At 43.9% G+C, this 19,341-nt stretch overlaps 1 protein-coding gene across 4 annotated transcripts in view; it reads left to right on the forward strand.

Annotated features, from left to right (window-relative positions):
- The window catches only part of cabin1 (calcineurin binding protein 1), a 563,877-nt gene that overhangs the window by 225,832 nt on the left and 318,704 nt on the right, over positions 1 to 19,341 (forward strand). For all 4 annotated transcript variants that reach the window (XM_059983285.1, XM_059983287.1, XM_059983286.1 and 1 more), the window contains one exon: positions 18,230 to 18,993. In XM_059983285.1, the coding sequence (XP_059839268.1) occupies positions 18,230 to 18,993 (764 nt within the window). The remainder of the gene's footprint in view (positions 1 to 18,229; positions 18,994 to 19,341) is intronic.

The raw sequence follows: 19,341 nt of genomic DNA on the forward strand, positions 1-19,341 counted from the left end.
CCAGATTAGGCCCCCTATATTCCCACTCTTTGCCTCCTGCCAGTCAACCATTCTTCTACCTATCTTAGTATCTATCCTGTAATTCCATGGGCTCTTGTCTTATTAAGCAGCCTCATGTGCATCATCTTGTCAAAAGCTTACTGAAAATCCATATAAACAACATTCACTGACTCTTCTTTGTCTATTCTGCCTATTGTTTCCCCAAAGAATTCTCCAAGATATTTGTCAGGCAAGATTTCCCCTTAATGAGAGGCAGATAGGTGGAAAAGATGAAGGATCTGGTAGGAGAAGGAGAGTTGACTATGGGAGAAAGGGAAGGAAAAGTGGCACCAGAGAGAGGTGATGGGCAGGTGAAGAGAAGGGATAAGAGTGGAGCCAGAATAGGGAATGGAAAAAATGGAAAGTGGGGGTGGGGGCGAAATTACCAAAAGTTAGAGAAATAGATGTTCATGTTATCAGGTTAGAGGCTACCCAGACAGAATATGTGATGTTGTTCCTCCAACTTGAGAGTTGCCTCATTGTGGCAGTAGAAGAGGCCATGGACTGGCATGTTGAAATAGGGGAAAGTCAGAATATTTCTTAAAAAATGAGAGTTTTGACAATTGTTAGTGTTAAGATGGACCTGGGTAACCTTGTGCAAGTTATCAATTAGAGATGGCACGCACGTTCAGTAAGCGAAGGGAGAGGCAAAATGTAATCATCTTGATTGTATAAAGATGCCACATTCTGGTAATAATGTTCAAAAATCTGGTCCCCAGCTGTGATAAAGGGAATGGCATAAATGTTCACCAGATTAATTTCTAGGATAATGGATTTGTCATGTGTTAGGAGATGAAGAATGACTTTTGTTTTCTAAGGCAGAACAATTTGTCCTCAACAAGGGCCTCATCTCGTTGCCCTCCACCAACATCTCAGTGTGTTTCGCACCTGCCACGATGTTGAGCTCTTTTTAATTAATTTTGTAATGAGTTTCTACAATACAACAAGAAAAATATCTTCAAAATGAAGATTTATACAGTGCAAAACAAACATGTCTAATTCATAACAATAAGGAAAAAGCACCCAAGATAAAATCATATAAAGTTAGTATCCTCCCCACCCTCCCACTACAAAACTCCAAGCCAACCATTTCAATGTGTAAAAGAAAAATTAATCGGAGCGTCCGACCCCACAGAGCTGTAAATATATATAAAAAAGAAAATATAATGCCTACGACCGAGACTATAATGTAATTCACATCAAAAAATGTAAAACTTACAGAAAAAAAGCTGAAAGTAAGGGTAAACTTAATCTAAAGAGGAGTTATGAAAGTAACCAAGAAAAGGTCCTCACACCTTATGAAACTTTATGTCCGAATTGAGAAGTGAATTATGAATCTTTTCAAGGTCTAAGCAGGACATAATATCACTAACCCATTGAGCATGAGTGGGTGGGGCAGCATCTCTCCACCTAAGAAGAATTAACCATCTAGCCAGAAGAGAGGCAAAAGATAATGTTCAACGTTTAGTCAGACTCAAATGCATGTCTACTTCACCTAGGTGCCAAAAAGAGCAATCAGAGGGTTAGGTTTTAAGTGGCAATTAGGAATATGGGATAAAGTTTTAAAAAAACTTCTCTCCAGAATTTCTCTAGACTAGGACAAGCCCAGCCCAGGATGAGCACTCTTTTTTCGTCACCTCTGTCTCCTGGCCCACTACTTTGGCAAGAATTCCATTCCCTGCACGAATGACCTCTTTTCCCATCGTCAACCCTCCTCCTGTCCTTGGACACTCCGCTCCAGTTCTCAGCCTGCTCTGGATATTTTCATTTTGAATTACCGATGAGACATCCACTGTCTCAACTTCATTACTCCTCTCTCTTCCTTACCCCCTCTGAATGCACTACCCTCCATTCTCTCTGCACCAATCCCAACCTTGGCATCAAACTTGCAGACAAAATGGTAGTGTGGCTCACTGACCTCTAACCTTGCTGAGGTTAGGCGGCAACATTCAGACACCACCTCATACCTACCCCTTGAAGAGAATTCCACTCCAGACAATCAGATAACTGTCTCCGACACCATTACTGACCTCATCAAATCTGGAGATCTCCAATCTACTGCCACCAAGCTCATAGCTCCCTTGCCCACTTCTTCCTTGCACTGCTCACTTCTATCTCCTACCCAAGATCCACAAATCAGACCGTCCAGGTAGGCCTATTGTCTCTATCTGTTCCTGCCCCACTCGTGTCCTCATACCTCTTCCATTCTATACCCCCTTAGTTCAGTCCCTCCCCACCTACATCTGCAACACTTCTCATGCCCTTGTTCTCCTCAGTAACCTTCCATTTCCTAGCCTTGAATTTCAATTCCCGGTTTATCTTCACCATGGATGTTCAGTCCTTGTACACTTCTATTCCCTATCAAGAAGGCCTCAAATCTCTCCGCTTCTTTCTTGACAAAAGAATCAACCAATTCCCCTCCAACACCACCTTCCTCTGCCTGGCAGAACTGGTCCTCACCCTCAACAGCTTTTCCTTCGGCTCCTCCCACTTTCTCCAAACTCGAGGGGTCATGGGCTCCAGCTATTTCTGCCTCTTTGTTAGCTATGTAGAACAATTCATGCTTCCCTGATAATACTTCCCAACTCTTCCTCCGCTACATTTACAACTACGTTGGTGCTGCTTCATGCACCCATGCTGAACTCGTTAATTTTATCAACTTTGCCTCTAACTGCCTTGAAGTTACTTGGTCCATTTCTGTTACTGTTTTTGTACATTGGTTGCTGTCCACCTTGTTGGGTGTGGTCTTTCATTGATTCTGTTGTGTTTCTTGTATATACTGTGATTGTTTGCACAAAAAGCAATCTCAGTGTTTGTACATGTGACATGTATGTACTTTATTAACAAATTTACTTTGAATTTTGATTTTGTCATGCAGAACAGGCTTTCTACATCACTGTTAATCACATGGCCAAATTATAAAATAGTAATTCAATCAGGTAGATTTAATGTGGCTAAGGATATGTAACTAAGAATAGATAAGGATTTTCTTTTGAAGGACAAAGGGGTGAAGTCATGAATCTGTGAGATCTTATTTTTTTCTTTCTGTGTCTGAACTGTGCTTTCCAAATGTGCTTAATCCTTTTAGTTTGGATTCTTGATTATATCTGTTTGTTTCTGAAGAAAAAATAAAAATCAAGGTTGCTGATATATAACTGTTCTACAGTTGGGCTGTAAATGATAGACATAGGCTTTCTTGTTGATTACACAACTTTCAGCCAGGAAGAGTTGGGAACTGTGATATAAGGAGATGTCTTAAATATTGTATTTGGTGTGCTGAAGAGTCCAGTAAACAAAGTTCCTCATGGCAGTAAGCTGGGGAATTTACAAGGACCCTTCAAACTTCTTTACAGTTCCTTATGCAGGAGTGCTTTCATCTTTCATATTATTAAACATAATGGTAAAGATTCAGATGATTGAATTACTGGGATCAGTGACTGTAAGAAATAGCAGGTTCAAACTCTCAGTATCCTTCCTATATGTTACTGAACTGAGATTCTGAATTCATTTCTTTTGGATAGGGCAACTGAAATATTTTTGTCTACTTTGTTTTGACTCTGTAATGGGAACCATTTGGCCTTGAAGATTTGCCATTCATTTGTGACTTATATTTTTGATTATGTTAAATATGCTACGTCCCAGTTTTAGTTGAGAGACACCACGACTATTCTAGAGAATCTGGTCTGTCTGGCACCAAACCTGACATGGAGGGGCTCATTACGCATCTCCCATCTCCTTAGAGCTTAGAGAATCCACACTGGCAGCTAGATTCTCCACCACCACCCCGCCCCCCCCCCCCCCACCCCAGCTCCGGAAGTGGGTGAACTTCAAAACAGTCCCCACTGAGATACAGGCCTGAAATGTTTTCATAGACTGAGCCACACTCTCAGCTTCTGGTCTACTGCTTTCTTAGTGATATGTTACAGTTTGTTGCTGAAGGCTGTAGTAACGTGGTGACTGATGCTGTGCCACAAGAACACATCTGTTACAGGGATTTATGCCATTGTAATTTTTACTCAATTCTAGGCACAGATGGACTGGCTGCACTCATGGTTCTCCACCAAAAGCCTGAGCAGTTGATTAATCAGGAGCCCCATTTCCTGAATGTGCATCCTGTGATTGATCTTCACAGTGGCTTTGCATGGATGTTCAAGTCATGCAGGCAGCTCATGTTTCCTTCACATTTTTACCTCTCATCTGTCAGGAGCCACACTGACCCAGAGGAACAGAGGGATCCAGCAGCATGTCCATAGATTCCCTCAAAGTTGTCATGCAAGTTGATAGTGAAATCAAGGGATTGAGTTTAATAGCTGCAAGATAATGTCACAGCTCTATAAATCTTCGGTTTGACCACACTTGGAAGTATTGTACTCGGTTCTGGTCACTTCAATATATGAAGGATGTGGAAGCTTTAGGGAGGACACAGAGGAGATTTACCAAGATACTGAGTGTATTACAGATTGAGCAAGCTAGGGCTTTTCAGAATTGGAATCAGGTTGAATACCACCAGCGTATATAATTTTTTTTGTGTTTTGGGCAGCAGTACATTGCAATACATAATAAAAACTGTACGTTATATTAAGTGCGTGTGTATTCAACCATATATGAATACCCATGAATATAGCCAACTGAAACTGCTAAGGTGAAAATCACAGTACTAAGTCATTCACACACATAGCGTATGTAAGACAGCAGTAAAATACAGTCACACACAAAACAGTTCAAGTTCCTGAGTCCATGAATCTTGCAGTTGAACACAATACATCTTGTCTTCTGCCCAGCAAATACTGGCCGGCAGCACTGACTCCAGCATGGACACCATGTCATACCAGCTCCTGCACTCCAGTGGAGTGCACTGATTCTGACACCTGCTGGGCAGCTGCACAGAGGCAATACCACGATTTGAGGCCTAGTCCTTGTTATGACCGAGGCCAGGCAGCTCTCCTGCCGTCTGCTCCCACTGTTCGCCAATAAAGCAGTAATTCAGACTTGAACATTCCACATTACCAGTGCCCAACAGGATCTTATGATCACAAGAAAAACAATTTAGACAGCCACTCACTGTTAGATTACACATCATTTTTGCAGACTGATGCCTCTCTGACATAGGCAGCAGTATGACCTGTGATACTTGAAGTTCTTAGTGTCTAGCAGGGTCTTGCAATTGGAACAAATATGTTTAAAAAAGATAATAACACCTTTGGTTAGCTCCACAGAGGCCGCTGTGTCAGAGTGTGCTGCCAGCCTACTGGAGGTTCTCGAGGATGGGAAAGCAAGTTCTCATGATGGAGCTGGCTGAGTTCGCAGCATTGTAGCATTGTCCCATCCTCTGCAGGGCCTCTCTGTACCAGGTGGTGATGCAACCAGTTACAATGCTCATCACAGTACATCTGTAGAAATTTGCTGGAGTCTTTGGTGACATACCAAATCTCCTGAAAGTGCTAATAATGTATAGCTGCTGTTGTTTCACCTTTGTAATTGTATCAATATGTTGGGCCCATGATAGATTTAAAGAGATGTTGACACCCAGGGCCTTGAAACTGCTCATCCTTTCCACTGCTGATCCCTTGAGGCCTCATAATCATTTGAAATTCTGCCCGCAACAGTTGTGTCATTGACAGCATGTGAACTTGTGCCTAGCCACGTAGTAGTGTGTGTAGAGAGGAGTAAAACAGTGAGCGTGTTGGTTGTCAGTGAGGAGGATTTTATTTCTGATCTGTACTGACTGATCTCCTGATGAGAAAGTCAAGGATCCAGTTGCAGAGGGAAGTACGGACACCCAAGTTTTGGAGTTGAGTTCTGAAGGTGTTGATGGCTGAGCTGTAATCAATAATCAGCAAACACGAGGAAATATGCAGGTGCTGGAATGCAGCATCTATAGGAAGAAGTACAGTCGACGTTTTGGGCTGGGACCCTTCGTCAGGACTAACTGAAAGAAAAGATAGTAAGGAATTTGAAAGTTGGGGGGAGGGAGATCCGAGATGATAGCAGAAGACAGGAAGGGGAGGGATGAAGCTAAGAGCTGGAAGGTTGATTGGCAAAAGGGATGTACAGCTGGAGAAGGGAAAGGTTCATGGGACGGGAGGCCTAGGGAGAAAGAAAGGGGGAGAGGAGCACCAGAGGGAGATGGAGAGCAGGCAAGGAGTGATTGTGAGAGGGACAGAGGGAGCGAAAAAAGAGAGAGAGAGAAAAGAAGAAAAAGGGGGGGGTGGAAAGAATAATTTAAAAAAAGGATGGGGTAAGAAGGGGAGGGGGGCATTAACAGAGGGTAGAGAAATCAATATTCATGCCATCAGGTTGGAGGCTACCCAGCCTGTATATAAGGTGTTGTTCCTCCAACCTGAGTGTGGCTTCATCTTGACAGTAGAGGAGGCCATGGATAGACATATCAGAATGGGAATGGGATGTGGAATTAAAATGTGTGGCCCCTGGGAGATCCTGCTTTCTCTGGTGGACAGAGCGTAGGTGTTCAGCGAAACGGTCTCCCAGTTTGCGTTGAGTCTCACCAATATATAGAAAGCCGTCCACTGTAGACCTGTTTGAGTGATAGGCTAATTGCAGTTGGCTGAGATGGGAGGCTGAAGTTAATGCACGTTTTGCCCAGCCTTATGAAGAACTTCATAATAGTGGATGGCAGTCTTCGAGCGTTAGCTATTAATGCATGTTACCATGTTTCTCTTGGATATCGAGGTGATAGTGATTGTCTTAAAACAGGTGAGAACTTCAGATTGAAGTAGAGAGAGATTAAAAATATGTGCTAATACCCTCACCAGCTCATCTGTACAGGATCTAAGAATGTAGCCAGGGTACCATCCGGGCTTTCCATGAGTTCTGAATGATGATTTTACATCCACAGTGAAGGGTCATGGCTTGAAATATCGACTGTCCTCTTTTCCAGAGATGTTGCCTGGCTTGCTGAGTTCCTCCAGTACTTTGTATATGTTGCTTGGATTTCCAGCATCTGCAGATTTTCTCTTGTTTGTGGTTAATATTCAGTTCAGATGTATTGGAGGCTGTCCAATTCCAATATCCTATTTAAAGTGTGCATTGAATGCATTAAGCTCATTGGGAAGGGACGTGCTATTGTTGGCAATGCTGCCCAACTTCATTTTATAGCCCATCATAGCATGTAAGGCTTAATGTAACTGATGGCCGATCTGGAATTCAATTTTGGACTGGTACTGTCTCTTGCCATCCCTAGTAGTTTTATGAAGATCATATTCTGAATTCTTGTAAAAGTCAGGGTCACCTGATTTGAACAGTGCAGACCGAGGCTTCAGTCAGATACAGATCTCCCAGTTCATTCATGGTTTACAGTTTGGGAACACCCAGATTGTCCTCTTTGGTACACAGTCCTCAACACACTTGGTGATAAAGAACAAAACTGCGCTGACATATTCATTTAGGTTTGCTGCTATGTCTATCATGGTAGAACCTTGGGAAGTTTTGAGGAACAGAGAGCTCTTGGTGTACTAGTACACAGATCCCTGAAAGTGGCAGTGCAGGTAGATAGGGTAGTAAAAAGGCATATGGATTGCTTGCCTCAGCATCCATGACGTATAAAAACAATGATGTGTTCCGACTGTAAGATATTGATTAGGTCACACCTGTAGTTCTGGTTGCTACACTATAGCAGGAATGTTTTTGTGCTGGACAAGGTGCAGGGGAGTCTTCACCAGTACGTTGCCTGGGAAAGAGGATTTCAGTTATAAGGAGAGGCTGGATTTGTTTAACCCAGAAGAGGGGAGGTTGATGAGTGTCCTGTTAGAGGTGTATGCAATTGTAGGAAGGATAGAAAGGTAGGAATCATTATTCCATGCTGGGGTATTTAAATTAAGAGGTTTATAGATATAAAGTGAGAGGCAGGAGGTTTGAGGTGGATTTTTGTCACTTGAACTCTGGTGGGAATCTGGAAAGTGCTGCCTGAGGAGGTGCTGGAGACAGATAATCACATTTCAGAATCATGGACAAACATTTGAATTGCCAAGTATAGAAGGGTACAGACCAAATGCAGGTAAGTGAGATTAGTATATATAGGTCCAGTGGTTGGCATAGACGTGTTTATGATGACTCGATAGGTATGGCTGTATTGGGACTGCTTCTCGGGACTGCATATCGTCTGAGATTTGTAGTCTTCTGGCTGAGCATTGCAAGACCTAGTTACCTTTCCAAAGAAATGCAGTAACCTTAATATCTACCTAGTGCAGAGGTCACTTGCTGCTGCTGTATGTATCACAACCTTTCTAATAAACATCTGCAAAATACCATTGCCCCCTTAATTTTTTTTATTCTTTCTTTTTCATGGTTTTTGTCTATTTCTGACTGAAACAAATGTTAACAACCAAAAAATATGACTGTCCCATTTAATCTTGTAATTAAAATCTAATCACTGCATTCACAATGGTACCTGCTTCCTGCACCCCTGCTAAACTCGTCGACTTCATCAACTTGGCCTCCAACTTCCACCCTGTTCTCAAATATACCCGGTCCATTTCTGACACCTCCCTCCCTTTACTCGATCACTCTGTCTCTGGAAATTATCTATTGATGTTTATTAAAAAACCCACTGACTCTCACAGCTGCCTGGACCATAAGACCATAAGATATAGGAGCAGAATTAGGCCATTCAGCCCATCAAGTTTGTTGTGCTATTTCATCATGGCTGATCCCGGATCCCACTCAACTCCATACACCTAACTTCTTGCCATTTTCTTTGATGCCCTAACCAATCAGCAAACTGTCAACTTCTACTTTATATATACCCACAGACTTAGCCTTCACTGCAGTCTGTGGCAGAGAATTCCACAGATTACTCTCTGGCTAAAAGAATTCCTCCTTACTTCTGTCCTAAAAGATTGCCCCTCAATTCAGTGGCTGTGCATTCTAGTTCTGGATACCCCCACCATAGGAAACATCCTCTCCATGTCCACCCTATCTGGTCCTTTCAACATTTGGTAGGTTTCAATGAGATCCCCTGTGATCTTCTAAATTCCAGTGAGCACAGGCCCAAAGGTGCCTGTTGCTCCTTGTATGTTAACCCCTTCATTCCTAGAATCATCCTCGTGTACCTCCTCTGGACCCTCTCCATTGACAACACATCCTTTCTGAGATATGGGGCCCAAACTATTGACATGACTCCAAGTGCGGTCTTATAAAGGGTCAGCATTATTTCCTTGCTTTTATATTCTATTTCCCTTGAAATAAAAGCGAACATTTCATTTGCATTCATTACCACAGACTCAACCTGTAAATTAGCCTTCTGAGAGTCTTGTCCAGGGGCTCCTAAGTCCTTCTGTAGCTGATGTTTGAATTTTCTGCCCATTTTCTGCACTATTGTTCCTTTTACCAAATCGCATTATCAGATATTTTCCAACATTGTATTTCAACTGCTACTTTTTGCCCATTCTTCTAATTTACTAATTCCTGCTGGCAATTGTATTGCTTCCTCAGCACTACCTAACCCTCCACCTGTCTTTGTATCATTCGCAAACATCGTTTGTCATTAATGCACCTTATCAAATGCCTTTTGAAAATCCATGTAAATGATAGCCACTGCCTCTCCGTTGTCCACTCTGCTTGTTACTTCATCGAAGCACTCTAACATGTTTGCCAGACAAGATTTTCCTTTACTGAAAGTATGCTGACTTTGACTTTTTTTTTATCATTAGTCTCCAAGTACCTTGAAACCTCATCCTTAATAATAACTGAGGTTAGGCTAGCTGGCTTGTCCTTTATTAAGGACCTCCAGCACCCAGGGCATGCCCTTTTCTCACTGTTATCATCAGGTAGGAGGTACAGAAGCCTGAAGGCACACAGTCAGTGATTCAGGAACAGCTTCTTCCCCTCTAAATGGACATTGAAGCTTTGGATACTACCTCACTTTTTTTAAATATACGGTATTTCTGTTTTTGCATGTTTTTAAAAAATCTGTTCAATATACATAATTGATTTACTTGTTTGTTTATTGTTTTATTTTTTTTCTCGCTCTCTGCTAAATTATGTTTTGCATTGTACTGCTGCTCAGTTAACAAATTTCACGTCGCATGCCAGTGGTAATAAATCTGATTCTGATTGTAATTTCCTTTCTTTTGTTTTCTTCCCTTCATATAGTGTGGAGTGATATTTGCAGTCTTCCAGGACCATGCCAGAATCAAGTGATTCTTGAAAGTTCATGACCAATGTATCTGTCATCTTTTCAGCAATCTCTCTCAGGTCTCTGTGATGTAGTCCATCTGGTCCAGGAGACTTACCAACCTTAAGATCTTTGAGTTTGCCAAGTACTTTTTCCTTTGTAATAGAAATGGCACTCACTCCTGCTCCCTGGCACTCACTGACCTCTGACCCACTGCTGGTGTCTTCCACAGTGAAGGCTGATGCAAAGTACCCATTAAGTTCATCTGCCATTTCTTTGTCCCCCATTACTACCTCACCAGCATCATTTTTCCAGTGGTCCAATATCAACTCTCAGCTCCGTTTTACTCTTTATATCACTGAGAAAACTTTTAGTTATGCTGCTTTATGTTATTAGCCAGTTTGCCCTCATATTTCATGTTTTCCCTTCTTATGGCTTTTGTAGTTGTCTTTTGTTGGATTAAAAAAATCCCAATCATCCAACTTCCCGCTCACTTTTGCTGCATTACATGCCTTTCCTTGGCTTTTATGTAGTTCTTAACTTTCCTTGTCAGCCACAGTTGCCTAGCACTGCCATTTGAAAACAACTTCTTTTGTGGGACATGGCTGTCTTGTGCCTTGTGAACTATTTCTAGAAACCTCAGCTCTGATGTGATCCTCGCCAGTATCCTCCTCCAATCCACCTGGGTAATTTCATGCCTCTGTAATTCCCGTTATTCAATTGAAATACTGATGCATGGTACTATACCTCTTCCCACCCTGTTACTTGTGAAAATGCCAATCCCTTCTCTGAATATTTCTGTCTCCACCGCGTCTGGTCTCAGGATGAGGCTTTTCATTCCAGAATGAAGGCGACGTCTTCCTCCTACAAAGGAAGGGGCTTCCCTTCCTCCATCATCAGTCCTGCCCTTAACTACATTTCTTCCATTTCGGGCATCTTGTCCTCACCTACTATCCCACCAGTCTCCGAATCCAGCACAAAGTTCTCTGTAACTTCTGCTATCTCCAACGGGATCCCCCCCATTAAGCACACCCACTTTCTGCTTTCTGCAGGGATCGTTCCCTATGCAACTCCCTTGTCCATTCTTCCCTCCCCACTGATCTCCTCCTCTTGCAACCAGAACAAATACTACACCTGTCCCTACACCTCCTCTTTTACTATCATTCAGGGCCTCAAACATTTACCAGGCTGCTGACTGGATTAGAGAGTATGTCTTGAGATAGGTTGAGTGAGCTTAGACTTTTCTCTTTGGATCAAAGGAAGATGAGAGGTTACTTGATAGAAGGGTACAAGATTATGAGAGGCACAGATCGAGCGGATAGCTTGACATTTTCCAAGGGCATAAGGGGCTGATTCCATGGGGCATAATTTTTAAGGTGATTGGAGGAAAGTACAGAGGGGGATGTGAGAGATACGTTTTTACATCGAGAATTGTGGGTGTGTGGAACACACTGCCAAGGGTGGTGATGGTAGAGGCAGATAAATTAGAGACATTTAAGAAATTCTTGGATAGGCACTTGGATGGTAGAAATATGGAGGGTTATGAAGGAGGGAAGTGTTATACTGATCTTGGTGTAGGTTAAAAGTTCGGCCCAATGTGCTGTGCTGAAGGGCCTGTACAATGCTGTAGTATTCTATATGCTATCTTTAGCTGAAATTCAAGCCAAATTTATTTTGTGCTTATGCCACTGCATCTGTACTTTCATGATATATATCAATTCTTATACTCCAGTATAAATGTAGAACATTTTTGATTTGGAACAAGAAGGCACCGAAGGACTTCCAGCGGGAAGACATTTTGACTTCTCGGGTGAAGAGAGAGGCCGAGACGTCAGCCAGTTGAGTGCGAACAGTTTAAAAAGAAGGCAGCCATATCCGTCAGGCAGCGTTGGGGTGGGCAGTGGAGTGAGAGGCAGCAGAGTGAAAGGGCTTTGGCTCAACGGGCTTCGGCAATAATGGGAAGAGGTAAGGCAGTTGTTGATTGCAAAGGGAAGTAGTATGTGTGTGAGGCCAGTTTTCTGTGGTCGGTGTCAGATGTGGGAGGCCCTGGAGTCTCTCTGCGTCCCGGACAGCCACATCTGCATCCGGTGCATCGAGATGCAACTCATAAGTGACCATGTTAGGGAACTGGAGCTGCAGCTCGATGACCTTCGTCTGGTCAGGGAGAGTGAGGAGGTGATAGAGAGGAGTTACAGACGGGTGGTCACTCCGGGGCCACGGGGGACAGAGCAAGGGTCACAGTCAGGAGGGGGAAGGGGAAGAGTCAGGTACTAGAGAGTATCCCTGTGGCTGTACCCCTTGACAATAAGTACTCCTGTTTGAGTACTGTTGGGGGGAGTGGGGACAGCCTACCTGGGGGAAGTGACAGTGGCCGTGCCTCTGGCACAGAGTCTGGCCCTGTGGCTCAGAAGGGTAGGGAAAGGAAGAGGAAGGCAGTAGTGATAGGGGACTCTATAGTCAGGGGAAGCAGGAAAGAAACTGAGATGGTAGTTTGCCTCCCAGGTGCCAGGGTCCGGGATGTTTCTGATCACATCCAAGTTATCCTGCAGTGGGAGGGAGAACAGCCAGAGGTCACGCCACATATTGGTACCAATGACATAGGTAGGAAAAGGGAAGAGGTCCTGAAAGAAGTCTACAGGGAGTTAGGAAGGAAGTTGAAAAGCAGGACCTCAAAGGTAGTAATCTCGGGATTACTGCCTGTGCCATGCGACAGTGAGAATAGGAATAGAATGAGGTGGAGGATAAATGAGTGGCTGAGTGATTGGAGCAGGGGGGCAAGGATTCAGATTTCTGGATTGTTGGGACCTCTTTTGGGGCAGATGTGACCTGCACAAAAAGGACGGGTTGCACTTGAATCCCAGGGGCCCAATATCCTGGCGGGCAGGTTTGATAGAGTTGTTGGGGAGGGTTTAAACTAGATTTGGCAGGGGGGTGGGAATCAGAATGTGAGTGCAGGGATTAAGGTAGAAGGACAAAGGGCATGGTGCTAAGAGTTCTGAGTTGATGAGGAAGGACAGGCAGGGGACAGAACATAATTGTAGCCAGTTAAAGGGGTTGAAGTGTGTCTATTTCAATGCTAGGAGTATTAGGAACAAGGAGGATGAACTTAGAGCATGGATTAGTGTGTGGAACTACAATGTAGTAGCCATTACTGAAACTTGGTTGGAGGAAGGGCAGGATTGGATGATGCAGGCCCTGGGGTTCAGGTGTTTTAAAAGGAATAGGATGGGAGGTAGAAAAGAGGGGGGAGTGGCATTGCTGGTCAGGGATAGTATCACTGCTATAGAAAGGGAGGATGCTGCAGAAGGAGTGTCCATGTAGTCAGTCTGGGTGGAAGTCAGAAATAGGAAGGCATCAATCACTGTGCTGGGAGTAGTCTATAGGCCCCAACTAGCCCCTGGGACACCGAGGAGCAGATAAGCAGGCAGATTTTAGAATGGTGCAGGAAATACAGGGTAGTAGTTATGGGTGATTTCAACTTCACTCATATTGACTGGCACCTCCTGAGTGCAAGGGGGATAGATGGGGCTGAATTTGTCAGGTGTGTTCAAGAAGGATTCCTGACACAGTATGTGGACCAGCCAACGAGAGGAGAGGCTATACTGGATCTAGTTCTGGGTAATGAACCTGGTCGGGTGACAGACCTCTTGGTGGGGGATCATTTTGGTGAGAGTGACCACAACTCCCTTAGCTTCAGCAAAGCTATGGAAGGGGATAAAATCAGATGAAATGGTAAAGTGCTTAACTGGGGAAAGGCTAACTTTGAAGGGATGAGGCAGGAACTAGTGAGAGTAAATTGGAAACAGATGTTCAAAGGGGAAATCACAGAAGTAATGTGGGAGAAGTTTAGGGACCACTTGAGCTGGGTTCAGGATAGGTTTGTCCCACTGAGGCAAGGAAAAAATGGTAGGAGAAGGGAACCGTAGCTGACGAAACACGCGAGGCAACTCGTCAAGAGGAAAAAGGAAGCATATGTTAGATATAAGAAGCAGGAAGTAGGAGGGGCTAATGAGAAAAATAGGGTAGCCAGGAAGGAGCTAAAGAAAGGACTTAGGACCTGAGTTCAAAGGGGGCATGAGAAGGCCTTGGCATGTAGGATTAAGGAGAACCCCAAGGCGTTCTATGCGTATGTGAAGAACGAAGGTTGGACCGAAGGATAAAGAGAGCAATATGTGCCTGGAGGCGGAAGAGGTTGGGGAGGTCCTAAATGAATACTTTCTTCAGAATTCACAAATGAAAAGGATCTTGATCAGGATGAGGTTGAAGTAGAGCGGGCCTGTGTGCTGGACAATGTGGAGAATAAGGAAGAAGTAGTGCTGGATCTTCTTAAAAACATTAAGATTGATAAATCCCCAGGGCCGGATATGATACCCCCCTCCCCCGCACCAATCCCAAACTCACTATAAAACCTGCTGATAAGGGAGGAGCTGTTGTTGTCTGGCATACTGACCTCTACCTGGCTGAGGCACAGCGACAACTCTCTATACCCCCTCTTATTTACCCCTTGATCATGACCCCACTACAGAGCACCAGGCCATTGTCTCCTATACCGTCACCAACCTTATCAGCTCTGGGGATCTCCCATCCACTGCCACCAACCTCATAGTTCCCTCAGCCCGCACTTCCCGTTTTTACCTCCTATGCAAGATCCACAAACTTGCCTGTCCAGGTAGACCTATTGTCTCAGCTTGCTCCTGCCCCACCGAACACATTTCTGCATACCTTGACACTGTCTTATCCCCCCTTGTTCAATCTCTTCCCACCTATGTTTGTGACACTTCTCATGCTTTGAATTTTTTCAATGATTTTAAGTTCCCTGGCCCCCACCGTCTTATTTTCACCATGGACGTCCAATCCCTATATACCTCCATCCCACACCGAGATGGTTTCGAAGCTCTTTGCTTTTTTTTGGATTCCAGACCTAACCAATTCCCCTCTACCACCACTCTCCTCCATCTAGCGGAATTAATTCTTACTCTCAATAATTTCTCCTTTGGCTCCTCCCACTACCTCCAAGGGTGTAGCCATGGGCACCCGTATGGGTCCCAGTTATGCCTGCCTTTTTGTTGGCTTTGTGGAACAGTCCATGTTCCAAGTCTATACGGGTATCCATCCCCCTCTTTTCCTTCGCTACATCGACGACTGCATTGGCGCTGCCTCCTGCACGCATGCTGAGCTCGTCGACTTCATTAACTTTGCCTCCAACTTTTGCCCTGCCCTCAAATTTACCTGGTCCATTTCCGACACCTCCCTCCCCTTTCTTGATCTTTCCGTCTCCATCTTTGGAGACGGCCTATCTACTGATATCTACTATAAGCCTACAGACTCTCACAGCTATCTGGACTATTCCTCTTCCCACCCTGTCTCTTGCAAAAATGCTATCCCCTTCTCACAATTCCTCCGTTTCCGCCGCATCTGCTCTTAGAATGAGGTTTTTCATTCCAGGACGAAGGAAATGTCTTCCTTTTTTAAACAAAGGGGCTTCCCTTCTTCCACCATCAACTCTGCTCTCAAATGCATCTCTCCCATTTCCCACACATCTGCCCTCACCCCATCTACCCGCCACCCCACTCGGGATAGGGTTCCCCTTGTCCTCACCTACCACCCCATCAGCCTCCAGGTCCAACGTGTAATTCTCTGTAGCTTCCACCACCTCCAACGGGATCCCACTACTAAGCACATCTTCCCCACCCCCCCCTTTCTGCTTTACGCAGGGATCCTCCCTACGCGACTCCCTTGTCCACTCATCTCCCCCACCCCCCCCTTCCCTTCCCACCGATCTCCCTCCTGGCACTTATCCTTGTAAACGGATCAAGTGCTACACCTGCCCTTACACTTCCTCCCTCACCACCATTCAGGGTCCCAGACAGTCCTTCCAGGTGAGGCGACACTTCACCTGTGAGTCGGCTGGTGTGGTATACTGCATCCGGTGCTCCTGGTGCGGCCTTTTATATATTGGTGATACCCGACGCAGACTGTGAGACCGTTTCACTGAACACCTACGCTCGGTCCGCCACAGAAAGCAGGATCTCCCAGTGGCCACACATTTAAATTCCACGTCCCATTCCCATTCTGATATGTCTATCCATGGCCTCCTCTACTGTCAAAATGAATCCAAACTCAGGTTGGAGGAACAACATCTTATATATCGGCTGGGTAGCCTCCAACCTGATGGCATGAACATTGACTTCTCTAACCCGTTAATGCCCCTCCTCCCCTTCTTACTCCATCCCTGACATATTTAGTTGTTTGTTATTTATCTCTCTCTCTCTGGTGCTTCTCCCTCCCCCCCTTTCTTTCTCCCAGGGCCTCCCGTCCCATGATCCTTTCCCTTCTCCAGCTCTGTATCTCTTTTGCCAATCACCTTTCCAGCTCTTAGCTTTATCCCACCCCATCTGGTCTTCTCCAATCATTTCGCATTTCCCCCTCCCCCCACTACTTTCAAATCTCTTATTGTCTTTCCTTTCGGTTAGCCCTGAAGAAGGGTCTTGGCCCGAAACATCGACAGTGCTTCTCCCTATAGATGCTGCCTGGCCTGCTGTGTTCCACCAGCATTTTGTGTGCGTTGTTTGAATTTCCAGCATCTGCAGCTTTCCTCGTGTTTGCTCTTTAGAGACAGAATATGAGATGATGTTTCTCTAATTTAGGCAGTGGAGGGTGTTGAGGACAGGCATGTTAGTGTGGAGATGTTTACTGACATGGCAGTGGAAGTGGAAAGCAGTTGCCCAGTTTACTGCACACTCCTCATGTGGCTTCCCCTCCCCACTTCCCTGCCTTATTCTAAGCTCCACAGATCTGCTGAGTTCTTCCAACACACGTGGGTTAGTTCAGATTCCAGCAGTTTCAGTCTCCTGCGTTCTCCATTTTTGCAGTAAGGTGACCTTTTTCTGCAATATAATAGGGCCTGTATGGAATAAAAAGCATTCTCTCCAGATTTTCCTTCCCTGTTTAACATTCACTAAGATCTGTGGTTTAATTTATATGTGTAGGCTTGATAGAACTCTGATAAATTGATGCCTGATAATTCAGAAATCCCAGGTAATGCCTTACTGAGATGCCTGGTGCTCGCACTCTTTAAGCTTACCTGGCCTACTGGAAAATTTATTGTGATACTGTCTAACATCTTAAAGAGAGACCAGAATGTGGCATATTAACGAGTTTTATTGGAGTCAAGTGTGTATAGTTATAAAAACATAGATTTTGTTTTATAAGCCTATTTGTATGATTAAGCTGACATTAGTAAGGAGAGATCGTGTTTAATATATTCCACAGCCTTGTTTATGGTGATCTATGAGCTGGTAGAACAGCGTCAATGTAATATGCTTTAACAAATGTAATTCTTTGTAAAAATGTTGCTGACTGGAAAAACTATTTTTAAAGTAAGGGTTTTGGCAAGTTACTGATGTCAAACTGGGTGCTAAAATATAGCGTTCCTTCATTTCCCTTACTTATTGGAAATGACAGCTGTTGTGTGTCCTCTTGACATTTTAATTGCATTTGAAATTGCATGGATCAATATTATGTTGAGGAATCTTAAAAAAAAGATTAAAAACAATATTAAATGAACTTTTCTTACCACTGTTTCTTGTGCCTGGATACCTAGGATGAAAATTTTAATTCAGTGGATAAAGTGAAATTGTTACCTTTGCAGGAATTGAAAACAGGCAATGCAAGTTCAATTTGAGCTAGATCATTTTAGAGGAAATTTGAAGAACAGCTTTCATATAATAATTCTCGAATTTATCCCCAAAATGGCACGGTTGTTAGGGATCAGTCGAAACTATCAATCTGTTGAAACAAGAGACTGAATTACAGCTTTTCATTGGATGAGGTTAGCATGGGATGTGAATAAACATAGTTCAAATTTTCACTCAATCAATGTGTCTCAAAGGGACCTGAGAAAGAAATAATTGTAAATTCAGGGGACTGAGTTGAGGAATGTGTTTGACTGAATTGTTCTGGCAGAGGGCAGGCCAAACAGGCAACTTCCATGTTTAAATGATTCTGTTATACTAAAAGCTGCAACCTATAATTGAATTACTTGTGCTTTCTTTTCAGAGAGGAGTCAAGATAGCGTGATTTTGGTACTGTCTGATTCTAGCTCAACGCAGGACATCTTTACAGATGCAGCCAGTTCCCAGGACAGTAGCAAGAAAATCCACTCTGGTAAAGGTAGTTCTTCTTCTTCTTCAACTGTGGAAGCTACTGCATTACCTAGGGAAAACCATGGAAAACTGGAGGAAGAAGACTTTGGGTTACGAATGTCTTCAGAGGATCGCAGAGGAGATGGTGCAGCAATTACAGAAGCCATTGATGCTTTGACTTTGAGGTTGGCAGAACGTACAGGTAACAGAGCACCCGTGGAGAGCACCATACCATCAAGGGAGAATTATAGGAAGTTGGAAGAAGAGGATTCTGTTGGAAGAGTATGCTCTGAACTCTGTCGAGGAGGCAATGTAGAAATCAGTGAAGGCATAGATGCTCTGGCTTTGAGACTGGCAGCACAAGCAGGGGCAAAGTTGCACACTGAGTCACAGAGTCAGAGTAGTAGCATCAGTACTGCTGTTGTCCCTTCCACCAGGATCACCTCATCATCTCTCTGTGACTCAAAAAAGAAAACAACTGAACCATCAGGAGATATGAAAGACACCTATAGACTGGAGGACCTCCCTCAGAGCTTGCCAGGAGATGAGAGAGAGCAGCGTTGGGTCTTAATCGAACAGTGCATTAGAGCCTTGCATCTGTGTCTCTGTCGATTCCCTCAACACTACAAGAGTCTCTACAGGCTGGCATATCTGTATATCTATAGCAAAACGCACAAGGTAAATTTGTGTCATTATTTACAAAGCTTAATTCAGACTTTAGCAATAAATTGCTGTGTGAAAAGATAAACTCTATGCAACTGAAAGAACGTAATTGTTGGAAGAAATGCTAAAATGGGAGGAGTGAGGATTTCTACAGCGATGACTGATTTAATGTTCCAGTCTAGAAGTTCTAATGTAACACAATGTTGTTTTGCGCTGTATTGTTGAATTTTATCTAAAACCTGATCACTTCCGTGCAAGTACGCAAGCTTTTGGAAATTCAAACCCCTGGTATTCCATATGGTCGACACATACTTGCATAGTGAAAAAATACAGTGATAGAAAAGCATGATCAATTTCGCTACC

This window comes from Hypanus sabinus, chromosome 10, assembly GCF_030144855.1.
Source record: "Hypanus sabinus isolate sHypSab1 chromosome 10, sHypSab1.hap1, whole genome shotgun sequence".
Taxonomy (NCBI): Eukaryota; Metazoa; Chordata; class Chondrichthyes; order Myliobatiformes; family Dasyatidae; genus Hypanus; species Hypanus sabinus.